The sequence below is a fragment of the Penicillium expansum genome, assembly GCF_000769745.1.
Source record: "Penicillium expansum strain MD-8 chromosome Unknown contig142, whole genome shotgun sequence".
NCBI lineage: Eukaryota > Fungi > Ascomycota > Eurotiomycetes > Eurotiales > Aspergillaceae > Penicillium > Penicillium expansum.
The window spans coordinates 114,231-127,908 of NW_015971169.1; the positions used below are offsets into that span (position 1 = coordinate 114,231).

A 13,678-nucleotide genomic window follows, 5' to 3' on the forward strand; every position below is an offset into this window, starting at 1 on the left:
AGCACCCAGAAGAGCAAATTGTTCTTTCACATAAGACAAATATCTCTCCCACAATTCGGAGAGTCTCAGTTTGCTTGCATTGGGCGGTCCTCGACAGACATGTTAGAGAGCCTGTCAATAATGTTATCTGCCAGCGCTGAGTCCGCATCTTCGGCCGCACGTGCTCGGCGGGAAGCCTCATCAGAGGCTTGCTTGATGCTGTCCAGTTCGGCAAGCCTGTTCTTGGTAATTGTTGCTTCCTCCTTCTCTCTCGCCTCTCTGTCGCTCTTCTCCATCTCCGCAAGCTCATCATCAATCTCTCCCTCGTCAATGACCGGGCCGGCCTCATTCATGATGCTTCCGACCTCATCCACCTTGGTCATCTCCTCTCGCAATTCCTCAACAATATCCTCAACCCTCTCGGCACCGCCGATCTGAGTATGCAGACCGCGAAGCACACCACTGCTTGCCTGCATGACCTGTACCATATCCACCTGGCCGGCAGCTTGCTCGATCTTGGAATAAACCTCCTCGAGCTGCATGAGGGTGTTAAACCTCTGCTGGAGGTTGTGTTCGGCCATCTTCTTAGAACGCAAAGCGGACAGCGCTGAGATGCGGTTCTTGTTTGCCAAGGCTGTCTTTGCAGACACAGTCAGCTCGGCGATCTTTGCTTCCAGGGTCGTGACCTGTTTTGACATGGTCGATAACAACGTCTTGATGGATGCAATTGTTGTGTCCTGTTGGGTGATCTCCGGCGATTCATCTGCCGATTTGAACTTGATTGTCTAGCCATCAATCGGTCAATATCAGGGTATTCTGGCCATATGTATATAGTCCAACTTACCTTGCCGTCATATGCAATAGCACTGCTATCGCGAGATAAATAAAGCAACAAAACATCAAAATCTGCATCTGATAACTCTGTAGCATCGTTCAGTATGGCCGCGAACTCTTCAACAAAGCTTTCCCTAGAGTAAATAAGGTCAAGCTTGGATGAGTTGCCGCCTGTGGCTTTCTTAACCGCTAGGTCTGCCGCTTCCTGTAGGTTCTCTACCAAAACCAACTCCTGCACCTGCAGCTTCGGTGCCGAATCGCTCTCAGAACCTACGACAAAGCCTTTGAGCTGCCGAGCTCCCCAGCTCATAACATTCCAAGGACTCAGAACCCCGGGATCAATTAGCCTCCACTGACTTTTCTTTTGCAAAAGCCCAGCAGTGGTCTTGTAAACTGGCAATGGAATCATTGAATTATTGCGCACTGCCTCGTCCTATAACACCCATGGTTAGTCCAACAGCTCTGCCATCTAAAATAAAGATAGTAGACCCACAAATACAGTACCCAGAGCTACGGGTCTCCCCCACTCTGGACTCTCTAAATCCCGGAGCAGCGACTCATCCGTTCGCAGAATCAGGTGGTCTGTTTTCTTTCGCTTCGCAGTTGCGGTTCCACTCTTAGCTGATATGGTCGAGCCAGAACGCACCCGTACACCGCGTGAAGAGGTATAGCCGCGCTTTGCGGCTCGGTTGAGTGCTTGTTCCCATGCTGCTACGTTAACAGCGTAGCCGTCGGGGTTTGTCTTCTTCTGAGGTGTGAAGTCGGAGTAGAGGGAGGGTAGACGATTTCTGAGGAAATGGTAGTGATGGTAAGCATGGTATTCCTCCTCTGTTTTGGTGGGCTTTATGGCTTCTCTTTGAGACTTGTTTCTTTACCTTCGAAATGCTTCCTCGTGAGTGAGGATATATTTCAGTAGGTCACTCATCGTGCAAGGGTGTGTTGAGGAGAAATGATATGCCTCACTCTCGACAAATAATAGGTCAAGTTATGTCTTTGAGAGTGGACCTTGCAGACAAAGCAGATAGGGTCATCCACGCATCCACTCCGGCCTCCCGAGGTCGTCTACAGCTTTATCGATAAGCCCCACGTGACGCGTCTGAATATTTGATGCTTAAATGTACGGAGTACTATGATGTTGATCACTTCAATATACTGCACCACATTTGTGGTGACTATATAACTCACCAGATGGCTATTTGATCCAGTAAACGCTATGCTACAGCCTTGGGATATTTGGTTGACTATCAAGAGGTTTCGGACTGAAGGGCATCCGAAAGTCACTGGTTACTGATCAGCTACCTAGGTGGAATTCAGGCCTTTCTGTATCTTATTTTTTAGCACAAGAGGAGCCAGCCGCATATTTGGCCTCTATCATTAATGGCGCAAGACTTCAGTAACCTGGTTTATCTGGCTCAAAATCATACAGAAGATGTTATATGTAAGGTGACACGCCGCAGTCTGTTCTGAATGGTCTTTTTAGGTGCCTTTTTTTATTATTTTTTCTTCCTGCTGGCATAACCTTCTAAAATGGTATTAAACAATGTTATAGAGTAGTCTCTAATCTATACAATTCATAAGAGTGGTAAAAAGCAGAAACCGGACACAGTACTTTTCTATATACATAAGTACTTCTCACTATGTCTAAAGTGTGACTTGCATTCCAAAAAGCAATTGCTATTAGAGATGCAAGAGCATCCCCCAGGCTTTATCCTACTATGACCAATTTATAGCTCAGATGCGAGGTGACCACACTGTCTACCTGATGAGTGACACATAGTTTCCTCCGTCAGAAACCCGGATATCCCGAGTTCATAGATCCCTATCAGGGCAGGTCCAGGTAAGGACAGTCCTTAGGATCTGCATAGAAAATCCCTCCCAGTTGTTCAATTACCTTGCACCGCTCCTCCATACTATTCGCATTGTGGATGATCCCGGAACCCATATTTCTTGCCTCCGCTACCGTAGAATGTAATACCCACACACCACCACTCGCTGGCCAGCCCACGCGGGTAAATTCTTCCGTCTCAGATTCGCCAGTCATCTCCTTTTCGTAAGCAAGGAACAAACGACGCCACCAAGTAGCACCTAGACGACGCACTAGTTCACTATTAGACATTGAAAGTGACAGTAAATGAAAAGGAACATAAGCCACTCACTATCATCACAGTGGGCGTCTTCTTTGGCTTTATAGTCTGGGTCCGACTTGGATGGCCTTGGAGTGTCTTGAAACCGGTCGTGGCGGAGAAAATCCAGCTCCACGCCTAAGCAGTCGTGAAGTACATAGATGCCGCCTTTCGAGGGGAACCCATAGACGGTCACACCTGGACCTGAACCGTGGGACACCCAATCAGTTATATACTCAGAGTCGGGGCCAAGGGCCCGACAGCTCGGCATGGTCGGGTCCACTATAAATTCGGAGCCCTGTGTCAATCCGGGGTCGGTTGACTCTAGTTCTTGTTGATGAAAGAGCTGGCGGGCAAAGTTTAGTAAAGAGGCCGAAGCGAATACGCAGCTGAAAATGAGCGCTCTCAAGGCTTGCATGTTTATTGGGACTCAACAAGTTACGGGATTTGGTTCGGGAGAAGAAGTGTTTTATGATATGTGTTTCTCTTTTAGGCAACAGTCCGCACGGCCCTTTGAAGACTTCCCTCGCCCTCAACTAGGACATCCATGTATGTTTTACTCCGTACTCCGTATCCGAATGTACAGGTACGGAGTAATCCCTTTTAGGTATAGTTTGGGGTGAGATGAGTATGGGTACACGTATGTATCCTTGGACGCGAAGCAATATCCCACTACTCCGAGCAGACACCTCAAGACAATTAGCAGGGAGAAGATGGTAAACATCACATGAAAGGCTTGATTTGTTGTTTGAACAGACTTGTATTCTATGGTTATATGTATGCTATGATGAAGTATTAAGGCCATAATGAGTTTAAGCTCGTTCAAAGTCATCATTGGACGGACTTTCAGGGTCCAGAGGCCCCTGCGTCGTGTTGAAGGCCCCGGCATCCAGCTGCACAGGAGGCCCAATCAAAGACCGACGATGATGGCGCATGTCAAGCTTCTCGCTAGTTTCCTCAGTACCCAAGAGATCATCAGTAGCTGGTTCATCTCGGGCATCGAATCCCCTCGCTTCAAGATATTCAACCTTGACAGCATGGCGCAGATTATCAACGAAGCTCTGCATCTCAGGCATGGGGAATACTCCGTCAGCCTGCAGCACGTCAGCATAGAGACGCTCGGCTTCTTCCAGACAGGCTGAAGCTAGGGTAGGTTGGCCAGCTTTAAGCCATTGATCGGCAGCAGCAATGCTCCACATGCCGGCTTTTCGGCGACGTCCACCCCATTTCGCTGCTCCAACTGGTGTCTTTGAAGCATAGCAAGCTGCTACTCTTTCAGTGTATAGGATTTGACCCACTGAGCCCACAAGACCAAAGTCCATGACCCGCATGGCCCATTTGGCTGCGCTCTCGGTGGCTGACCCGCCACGAGACTTGAGGAGTTCAACCGCTAGGGATAAACAGCGTAGTGCGTGTGGTGCATCTGAACAACGTGTGAGATAGGAGTAACAAGCAGTCTCGAACATTTGATCGACGCTCTCAAGCTTAATTTTGGCTGATGTGGCCAATGGGTTTAGAAGCATGCTGACAGCGCACATTTCGTGGGCACCAGCATGATACTTCCAGGCTTTGTCGTTGCCATAATCCGATCGAATCATGTCATATGTGGATGCGGCTAGCTTCCAATCGCGGAGCATGAAGGCATAGTCCGCCATCTTCCGCAAGATAGCCTCCGGGGAGTCTGGACTATAAGAATGATGTGTTGGGTCGTAGTTCCCGCTGTTACCACCTGATGAGCCTCCAATACTTGAACGTGAGCTTGAGCCGAAGCCAGCCCATCGCCGAGACATCGACATAAATCGGCCACTTATACCACGCCTCCGAGATGCAACCTGGTCGTTCCAGACAGCTACTTTATTTTCCATGAATGGAATTACGGACTGCACCACTAGTTCTCGGATAAATGCCTTGATCGCAGTGGCATCGGAGCCAAACAGATATGGTGTGCCATCAGTGCCGAGGTCAACCAAGGCTTCTAGCGGAAAGTTAGCTCATGTCAATGTGTCATTATGTCGCGGCGAAAACTTACCTGCTTCACCTGCTCCCGACAGATGCTCTGACGGCGAGAGCCATTCGCACTGGGGAACTTGCATGCTATCATCGTCTGTCACCACACACTGGCTGCTCCGAAGTCTTAAAAGATGACAGTGTAGCCCGAAGTGCCGCTTCATTTGATCATAAAGCTTGATAGATTCCGTGATATCGTCTCGTTCTTCGTCATGAACTAAAACGTAATACCGAAGATATTCTTGGTTGACCCAGTCGGGCAGCTGTTTGTCTCCAGTGGTACCATCAGCGTAGAGCTGCCTGAGTGTCTCCAGCGGAGCTGCGTTGCGCGAGCTGATGGCTATTACATTGGCTACTGGGTGGCCGAATGTCTCGTGAGGCGCTGTAGGCGCCGAACACAGTAGTTGTTGCAAAAAGGACTTGCTTAATGGAGTTGTTCCGGGGTATCCCAAAACATCCTTTGTCCGTACCGACGCACCAAGCATGCCATCTGAAGAGTTTAACTGCTTGGTCAACACTTCTTCCATCTGCGCCAGGGGCCCGGAGTCTCGACTAGCCGGAGCCCTGCCGCCGATCCCTCTGAAATCGGCAAAGCGCACTCCATAGTCCTCCCAGGCACGACTCGAGCCTATACTGTCCCGGATCACCACCTTTCCGGCAACTGTTTCTCCAAAGGGTCGGATCAACTCCCAAAACCCCCCCTTGAACCCCTTGTTCCTCACCAAATCGTCGGTATCCTCGGAGGCATGGACTGCGATAGTGGGTGAGAAAGACCGGATAATTAATGATCTTATATCTTCCGAGCCATCAGATCTTCCATCGAAAGGTGAACCGATTGATGACCTTGCTAACTGTGGAGTGGAAGACCTCCCAGAGCGCGAGTGCGACGAGCCAGGTCGTAGTGGTAAGTCGGCAATCGTGCCTGAAAGAGGGGTCGGCGATGACACTGATTGGGATTCTGCCAGTTCGGCGTCTAAAGATTGAGTTGTTTCATGGTCCCCGGGGTATCGTGATGGTGATGTGGATGCGACTCGCGCAACGCCGGGGGAGAAGGACGGCGGAGGTTTGACCGGAGCAGCATCTCCGGGCGATGTCATGGGCGGACACCTGCTGCTTTGTGCAGATTTAAAGCAAGTGTAGTTGATCGACAGGCCCCATCGACTGGTAGTCGCACGAGGTGTGTTAGAGCGAGTGGGATGCGGCTTCACGGAGGTGTTGTTGGGGAGAAAGCCAAGTCGACACGGATTCGGGCCGATAAGCACTGACACGGGCGACAACAAAATAGAGCGACAGCACCCGTGAATAGGTTGGGCACTAAAGCCTTTTAAGTAGGTTGATGATCGCCTTGTCGATTGTAAATTCAATACGGAGTACTCAGGTAAAGGCTGATTGTCGATCTCCAAGTGGTGATGCAAACCACGTGAGGGCCATATGCTTATCGACAATAAAATTGACTCACTTTCTCAGAGCATCTGACCTGGCTATGTCCAATGCAGCTGCGCCCTTTCGTGTGTCTATTCAAGGCTTCTGGTCTCCCTTCAGTTGAAGCTCCACTTGCCCGCACTCTAGCGAGAAGAGCTGGTCAAATACGCCCGTTTCAACAACATCTACCCCTCCGAACCTACTCTACATCTGTACCCTGTCGCAATTCCATGCGCAACCCCGAATCGGACCCGGACTTCTCAGAACGAGTCAGCAAGAGGCGACGCATTTCTTCCCCGGCGCGGGAAGGCTCATATGCAACCATGAGCCCCGCCATGCCTACCATCGAGCTCACTCCGCTTGAGAGCACCCTACGAACCCTACTCCTCGATGTCGGAAAATATATCACCGAGCAGCAAATTGCCAAGGGAGGCAGCGCTGCGGAAGATCACTCCGAGACTGTCTTGCGCTTCACAGGTGGGTGGGTCAGGGACAAGCTGCTCGGAGTCGAGAGCCATGATATCGACGTGGGCATCAGCAACATGACGGGATACCAGTTTGGTATGGCCCTAAAAGACTACCTGGATATTCCAGAGCACCTTGAAAAATACAAAAAAGGCCCGAATGGGGAAATGCACGACGCTATTGTCAGCCTTCACAAAATCGAGGCCAACCCAGAAAAGTCAAAGCACCTCGAGACCGTCACAACCAAGATCTTCGGTCTGGATATTGATTTGGTCAATCTCCGGAAGGAAACATACACAGATGACAGCCGGAATCCCCAGATGGAGTTCGGCACCGCTGTCGAAGACGCTCTGCGACGCGATGCAACCATCAATGCGCTTTTCTACAATCTTAACGAGTCACAGCTGGAGGATCTCACTGAGAGAGGACTGGACGACATGAAGAAAAATATTATTCGATGCCCAATGGAACCATACCAAACCTTCAAAGATGACCCACTGCGTGTGCTTCGATTGATCCGCTTTGCGAGCAGACTGGGGTACCAAATTGAGCGCGAAACCGAAGCCGCTATGCAGATTGAAGATATCCGCGAAGCATTGAAGCTTAAAATCAGCAAAGAGCGAGTGGGAGCTGAGCTGGAAAAGATGTTGCGTGGTGAGTGATTGCGCTCGCCCTTCCCTGGCGCTTTACATTTCTGACAAGTCATATATTTTAGGCCCCGATCCTCGTGGTGCATTGCAGTTCATCGATCGACTCCAACTGTTCCCCACTATCTTCGCTAACCATCAGGACGAGGTAAAAGCGGATACATCGACATGGCCCCTTGCCTACAATACTTTGGCACGATTGCTGCATCCAGAGGCCGGTGACAGCGAAGAACTTCAGGCAGTTACTAAGCGCATTCGTGAGATCCTATTCCGCGACGAAACTACCATATACTACGCCTGGATGATTGCAACCTTTGCTCCCTGGACTTCAATCCCCGGCCGTACCGGGAAAGGACCAAAACCCTTGCCCCCGCGAGCGGTTGAGGTTGGCAGGGACAGTCTTCGCAGTGACAACAAGACCCTAAGTGCGCTCCGCGCTGCTGCTCTGCATTACGAGGAAACAATTACGACCAAAACTTCTCTTCTCGCGAACGAGATTAGTGGAACACCGGCAGAAATTCGACAGCGCATTGGGCTGCAAATGCGGTCGTGGAATAAGGACTGGAAGCTTTGCATCCTCCTGGCTATCCTGCAAGAAAACATGGCGCACCGTGACTTCGCAGAAGGTAAGATCCATCCCTTGATGATAAAATTCTCATTCTCACGATGTGTAGTGGCCGGTGAATATGATCAGTTCCTTGCGTACATTGTAGAAAACGATCTGGAGGGTGTTTGTGAGCTCAAGCCCATTGTAAATGGCGACGAAATTATGAAAAGTCTGGGGGCCAAAAAAGGACCTTGGATGTCCAAGGCAGTTAACATGGCCTTAGAATGGCAACTTCTTCATCCTGAAAGCACCGACAAGGAAAAGGTGCTGGAGGAGATCGTGGGTCGACGAGCAGAATTGAAGTGACGTCCCAGACGAAGGTCCCGATGACAAATTAAAACCCCATTCGCGGACAACTTAAACTACTGAACTCCGAATGTTTACAAACTTCTTCTCTTCTATTTTTATTGTAAATATCTCAGCAATGGATAAATTGCGCAAAGAAGCCCGCGAGGCTCTCGTGCAGAACCCCGGCAAAATGCCGATCAGTTTCTTCCCCGCTGTTGCGGCGACCAAATGTGATTTGGCTCAATTATGGCAAGACGTTGCTGCTTACGACCACTCGACGCATTTGAATGTATGTTTCCATCAATTTAATCAAGACAAATGGACTAATTTTCCAGATATGCGAGAGCCTAGTCACTGTGACCAGTTATATCGACTACTGGGATGGGACGCTGCCGAATGACCAAGGCCCGCGACCATTGAAACCAGCTGAGGCCAAAGCCGTGAACAACTTATTTGACTGGGCCAGTGCTGCTGCTTTGCCTTCATCGGATTTTGCAATTGATTTTGATGAGACTGCCGAGATATCAGACGGTAAGTGCTCTTATACACATGTGAAGCTTGTACTAATCATACCACACAGAAATCATCAAAGCCCAGAACGAGAGTCGGTTCAGATCCGAGCTAGCTCTAGAGCTGATTCTAGTTTTAAACAAGCCCTTGGCAGGACTACCTAATGGCAAACCAGACAATGCAGCAGACATTCTTCTCGCGGGAGCATGTTTTGCTAACAAGCAAAACCCATGGGCCACATCAGACAGCTACAATGCGTCATCAATGCTCATGAACGTGTGGGTTCAGGACACTCGCCGCGACAATACATTCTGGCCTGCCATCGACTTCATCCTCAGAGAAAGGATTAGACCTCTTTTCGCAAAGACAAAGAATCCCGCCATCACCAGTGCCGGCCGCAAGAACTTCCACCCTCAAACTCTACCTCGCTTCGGTGCAAGCGATCCAGACGCATCGGCAAAGCCATGGAAGAACGCCGATGTCTACGTTGGAGCTGTGCTAGCATGGATCCTCTCACAATACCAGCCCGAGGACAAACCACAATTCGAAGCGCACTTCCAGCTTTTCGTGCCCACTATCCTAGCAATGGTTGACGACAACAACCTCCCATTCAAAGCAAATGGATGTGCCTTAATTACTCGACTGCTGCAACCGATCCAAGAAAATGGCTCGGATATCCTCCGCCGAACAAACCTCACCTCTGTCTTCGAAGACGCCGTCACGCCGTGTCTTCTATCCCTACCATCCATCACACCCGAGGATAGATCCTTAGGTCTGCTGGGAGCAGCATACCCAGCCCTCCTCTCCACCCTCAAAACCGCATACAAAGGCCCCACCCAATCTGAAAAGGATAAAGAAGATTACACCACCGGCCTCGCCAAAATCCTCCGATCAAACCTCATCTCTTCGTTCCACCACGTCAGCTCCGGTACTCCGGCTTCCGGCTCAACGGCCTCCTTCCCACACCCCCGTCTCTCAACATTCCTCCTAGAAACGATAACATTCATCGTCAACGAGTTGGGCATCCATACTACAAAGTACCTCCAAGAACTCATCCCAGTCCTCTACACAACACTATCAAACCCATTCGGAACAGCACACCCTCCACTGCTGCTAGCTGCTGCTACTGCTACGCAAGCGGTGATCAAGAACGCACACCCACGTATCTGGCGCTGGCGCGGCGAGATCCTGAGCGGGCTGAGTTCGTGCTGGCTTCATATTGCAGAGGACAGCAGGGATTCCGTGGCTGAGCTGGCTAAGCTAAAGCGCGTGTTACAGCAGACACTTCAGGTGTTAAAGCTTGTTCTTCTGAATCCTGTTGCTATTGCGGGTGATGCCCCAGAGCCGGAACAGGTGCAGGTGAAGGAAAATGTGGAGAAGGAGTTCCAGGAGCTTGTTGATGCGGATGCAGAGCTTAAGGGTCTTTTTGTTTGAGCGTTACTGGCAATGTATGTCTGGGAGGTTATTTAGGAAAAAGGGTTATAACAACAATTATGAATCTCAATTGACGATATCTGTTGTATTCAAATCAAAACTTGCTCTTGGGGTATGGCTGGTAGACAGGATGCTTAGGGCCTTCAATAACATAAAATAACATGCAATGAGGGTATCAATTTGCTGTACTAAACGCTGAAACAAAAGACAAACAAGTACTCAAGTTCGTAGCATCATGGATCAACCCGCTGCTTGAAAAGACTCTTCCCGCGCAACCACTGGCGGTACCGTTTGTACCTCTTCTTCTCATAATCCTCGCCCACGACAGTAAGACCATCCTCGGAGACATCCAAGAACTCAGCATAGGCAAGCATGTTTATCCCAGCCCTTGCCTCGAGCGCAGATTCCTCGACATTGCACTTATTCGCGTACTCTAGAAGATCGAGATTGTAGCCGTGGTCTTGCAACGACGAAGCTGTCATTTCATCTTCGGATGTGACGACAAGCGGGACCTTAAGCGGGTGGTTGATGTACCGCTCGTATTCTTCTGCCTCGGCACCGGTGACGGAGGGACTCAGCGAGTCACTGACTAGCTGGCCAAGGGTCCACTGGGCAATCTCCGCTTTGCTGGGGTTGGAGTGGGCATCAGGGGGGTTGATGGGTGGAATACGGGATACATGTGGGATTTTAAAAGCGGGCTCTTTGATGATGCCCGTAAGAGGGGGGTGTTTCTCAGATGAGGGTGGTTGGTGGGCCCATGTGCGTGGGGATTCGGGTATCGGCGTCGTATTTGATGAGGCGCGACTGCGGCTGATGGATGGCTCTTGGATCTTGACGCTACGCTGTGGTATGCGCTCGCGTTGAATTTGCTCTGGAGGGATGCGGGGTACAAAAGGACTGAGATCGGGGACTGGGTGTCCTGGGCGGACTGGGGGTAGGTAGCGGGACGTGGACTTCATTTTCAAGGAGAAGACTTTAGAGAGGGAAGACAGAGCAAGTGGTCGGTAGTATTCCAGCCAGAAGTCATCGAAATGTGAGAGTGGTGCTTTGGGATGGAATGGGAGAGGTGGAAATTCCCTGGCTTTTAGATATTCTGGTGTGTACCAGGAGATGTAGTTGGGTTTCTTTCTGTCCAAGTAGGATTTGGGGTCGGTATGGTGGAGATAGTAGTCCGTAGGAAGATCCCAAAGCATCGGGACGCCCTCCGCGAAGGCGTAGTTTCCAAGAAAGAGGTTATATGCCTCTTGGCGCTGGGCATCAAGAAAGGAGTTGTTGTAATACCGCTTGAAGCTTTCCACCATATCACGAGAATGGCTGCTCCATTGATTGATCTTGCGGTAGGTAGCCATGGTGTTCACCAAATGCGATCCGCCGTACTGAATAGCGATGGTGTCTCCATGATCATGCCACATGTTCGTGAAGAGATTGACAGCATCAGTATCATACTCTACAGTTGTGTCATCTATGACACCAAGAGCATGGAGCTGATAGCCAAGTGCCCTCTTGCCAATGACAAACTGTGCAGCATTTGTTCGGTCAAGGCAATCAATGCAGTTGGTCCTTGCGACACCGTTCTGAAGCTGCAAGCCGGATTCTGCGTCATCCCCATTCTTGAAAAAGCCAATTTTGGGAATAATATTGCCTGCAATATCTTCTAACATCTGAATGACATCCTGATCCCGGCTTTTTGCGGCACGGCTCATATCCCACGCCTCGTAAATGAGCTTCTTGTCCTCAGGAAGAAATTGGTTCAAATAAGTCACAGCGTTTGTGAACTCTTTGAGAAGTATTGACTCTCTCGGAGTTCGTTCGCGAGATTTGACCAGGTTCAGAACATAGACCGGAGCGCCATATCTTCGAAATAGATCGTCGAAATGCAACGCCGCAGCCGAGTAAAATGGATCCACGAGATTTAACTCAATATCCGGTTTTGGTGATACTCCCGTGTTTTCTTGGGTCCAATGAAGAGGAATGCTCCCACGGTGTTGAACATATGAAGTATAGTGAGGGTTTGCATGAAGTCTTGGGCCAGCAGAGTGGAATGATGTTGTTGTCTGTTCACATACAATCTGTTCGGTCTCCACGTCGTTGGCCACGTATCCCAGGTCGTTTGCGCCTCGCTTGAGGAAGCGCGCCCCGGCAAAGAATCGGGATCGACGCGCGATTATCGTGATGTAGACCACTCGTCCATAGACACTCATCTTTGACTGATCCACGTATCCATGAATGATAGGTAGACACCACTCGTAAGGATTCTTAAGGGCTTCAGCAGCCGGGGAAAGAAGATGATGGTTCCAAATAAACATGGAATGGTAATCGTGTGAAGACGGTTGTGGATGGCCATCCTGGTGGGCCTTGCGATCCCGGCAGATATTATGCTGAAGTGTGCGAGTAATGTCGTATGAATAGCTGAAATAGAAAGAGCGCGACAAGTCCAGATTATTCAAAATCGCAATGTATCGTGCCTCCTCCGAATGCTTCTCGGTCTTAAGGTGCGAAGGTTCCGAGGTGGTCAATGGGATCAGTTCGGTTTCGTCGATCTGATAGACATTGTGACCACCCAGCATGGCAACCTGGCTCCTCTTGGTAACGAGTAGCATATAGTATGCACCGGTGAATTGGATGAAGCCAAGTAAAGCCCATGCACTGCACTTCTGTTTCAACCCGCCAGAGCTCTTATTGCCATCGTCGATTGCATCCAGCAACTGAACCATTTCTCTTTTGTTGTACACCATATCATCCTCGGTGATACTCAACTCGCCGGAATCCGAGGTCCGATCAATTTTCAGAATCCGAAATCGAGTCTCCGCAAGGTTTATCCCAACCATATAGAATCGAGTCGCGGTTTCGTACAGCGTAAACTTGTGCATACGGTTGATCCCTTCGTCCTCCGAGTCTGAAGCTGATTGGTGTTTCTGCGCAAAAGTCGGCGAAGCCTCTCGCTCAAAGGAAGTTGCCACCTGTGGCTCCTCATCCTCCCCATCCCCTTCCTCTTCCTCCTCAATCCGAGCTCCAGGCTGCAACAGGAACTCCGACACAACCGAGGCGTCATCGATTATTCCAGCATCGTCGGTGCGCTCTATATGCGAAGACGACCTAGTGCTTGTCGTTTGAGTCGGAGTTGGTCCCCCTGTGGTTTCTTGTTTCGCCAAATTCGGGTCTGAAGGGCCGGATGGAATTGGAAGATGCTCATCGTGGAAAGGTGTGTCCTGGGACACTAGTCCGATGAGCGAAACATCATCAAAGCTCTCCATAGCTCAAGATGCTCAAATCTACTGAAAATGCAGCTGGAAAGGCTGCATATTCAGAAGATGTCAGGTCAAAGGCGATGTTTGAAGTTCAAAGAGGGAGGTCCCCACACA

The 13,678-nt window shown here is 50.0% G+C and overlaps 5 protein-coding genes across 5 annotated transcripts; 1 reads left to right on the forward strand and 4 right to left on the reverse strand.

Annotated features, from left to right (window-relative positions):
• Positions 1–65: 65 nt before the first annotated feature.
• On the reverse strand, positions 66–1,738 carry PEX2_041680 (putative vacuolar sorting protein SNF7 family protein; the record flags this gene model as incomplete). Its single annotated transcript, XM_016741443.1, has 4 exons — positions 66–764; positions 824–1,246; positions 1,307–1,601; positions 1,689–1,738. The coding sequence occupies 4 exons, from the start codon at positions 1,736–1,738 to the stop codon at positions 66–68; spliced, it is 1,467 nt and encodes a 488-aa protein (XP_016603635.1).
• Positions 1,739–2,635: 897 nt separating this feature from the next.
• PEX2_041690 (uncharacterized protein) lies at positions 2,636–3,207 on the reverse strand (the record flags this gene model as incomplete). Its single annotated transcript, XM_016741444.1, has 2 exons — positions 2,636–2,910; positions 2,970–3,207. The coding sequence occupies 2 exons, from the start codon at positions 3,205–3,207 to the stop codon at positions 2,636–2,638; spliced, it is 513 nt and encodes a 170-aa protein (XP_016603636.1).
• A 541-nt stretch (positions 3,208–3,748) lies between these two features.
• PEX2_041700 (TRAPP III-specific subunit 85 family protein) lies at positions 3,749–6,040 on the reverse strand (the record flags this gene model as incomplete). Its single annotated transcript, XM_016741445.1, has 2 exons — positions 3,749–4,911; positions 4,966–6,040. 2 exons carry the CDS (start codon positions 6,038–6,040, stop codon positions 3,749–3,751), a joined length of 2,238 nt encoding a protein of 745 aa, XP_016603637.1.
• A 555-nt stretch (positions 6,041–6,595) lies between these two features.
• PEX2_041710 (tRNA adenylyltransferase) lies at positions 6,596–10,316 on the forward strand (the record flags this gene model as incomplete). The annotated part of the gene is made up of 6 exons (XM_016741446.1): positions 6,596–7,484; positions 7,546–8,103; positions 8,152–8,367; positions 8,507–8,661; positions 8,708–8,903; positions 8,953–10,316. The coding sequence occupies 6 exons, from the start codon at positions 6,596–6,598 to the stop codon at positions 10,314–10,316; spliced, it is 3,378 nt and encodes a 1,125-aa protein (XP_016603638.1).
• Positions 10,317–10,549: 233 nt separating this feature from the next.
• Positions 10,550–13,570, reverse strand: PEX2_041720 (phosphatidylinositol-3,5-bisphosphate 5-phosphatase; the record flags this gene model as incomplete). Its single annotated transcript, XM_016741447.1, has 1 exon — positions 10,550–13,570. One exon carries the CDS (start codon positions 13,568–13,570, stop codon positions 10,550–10,552), a length of 3,021 nt encoding a protein of 1,006 aa, XP_016603639.1.
• Positions 13,571–13,678: the final 108 nt, after the last annotated feature.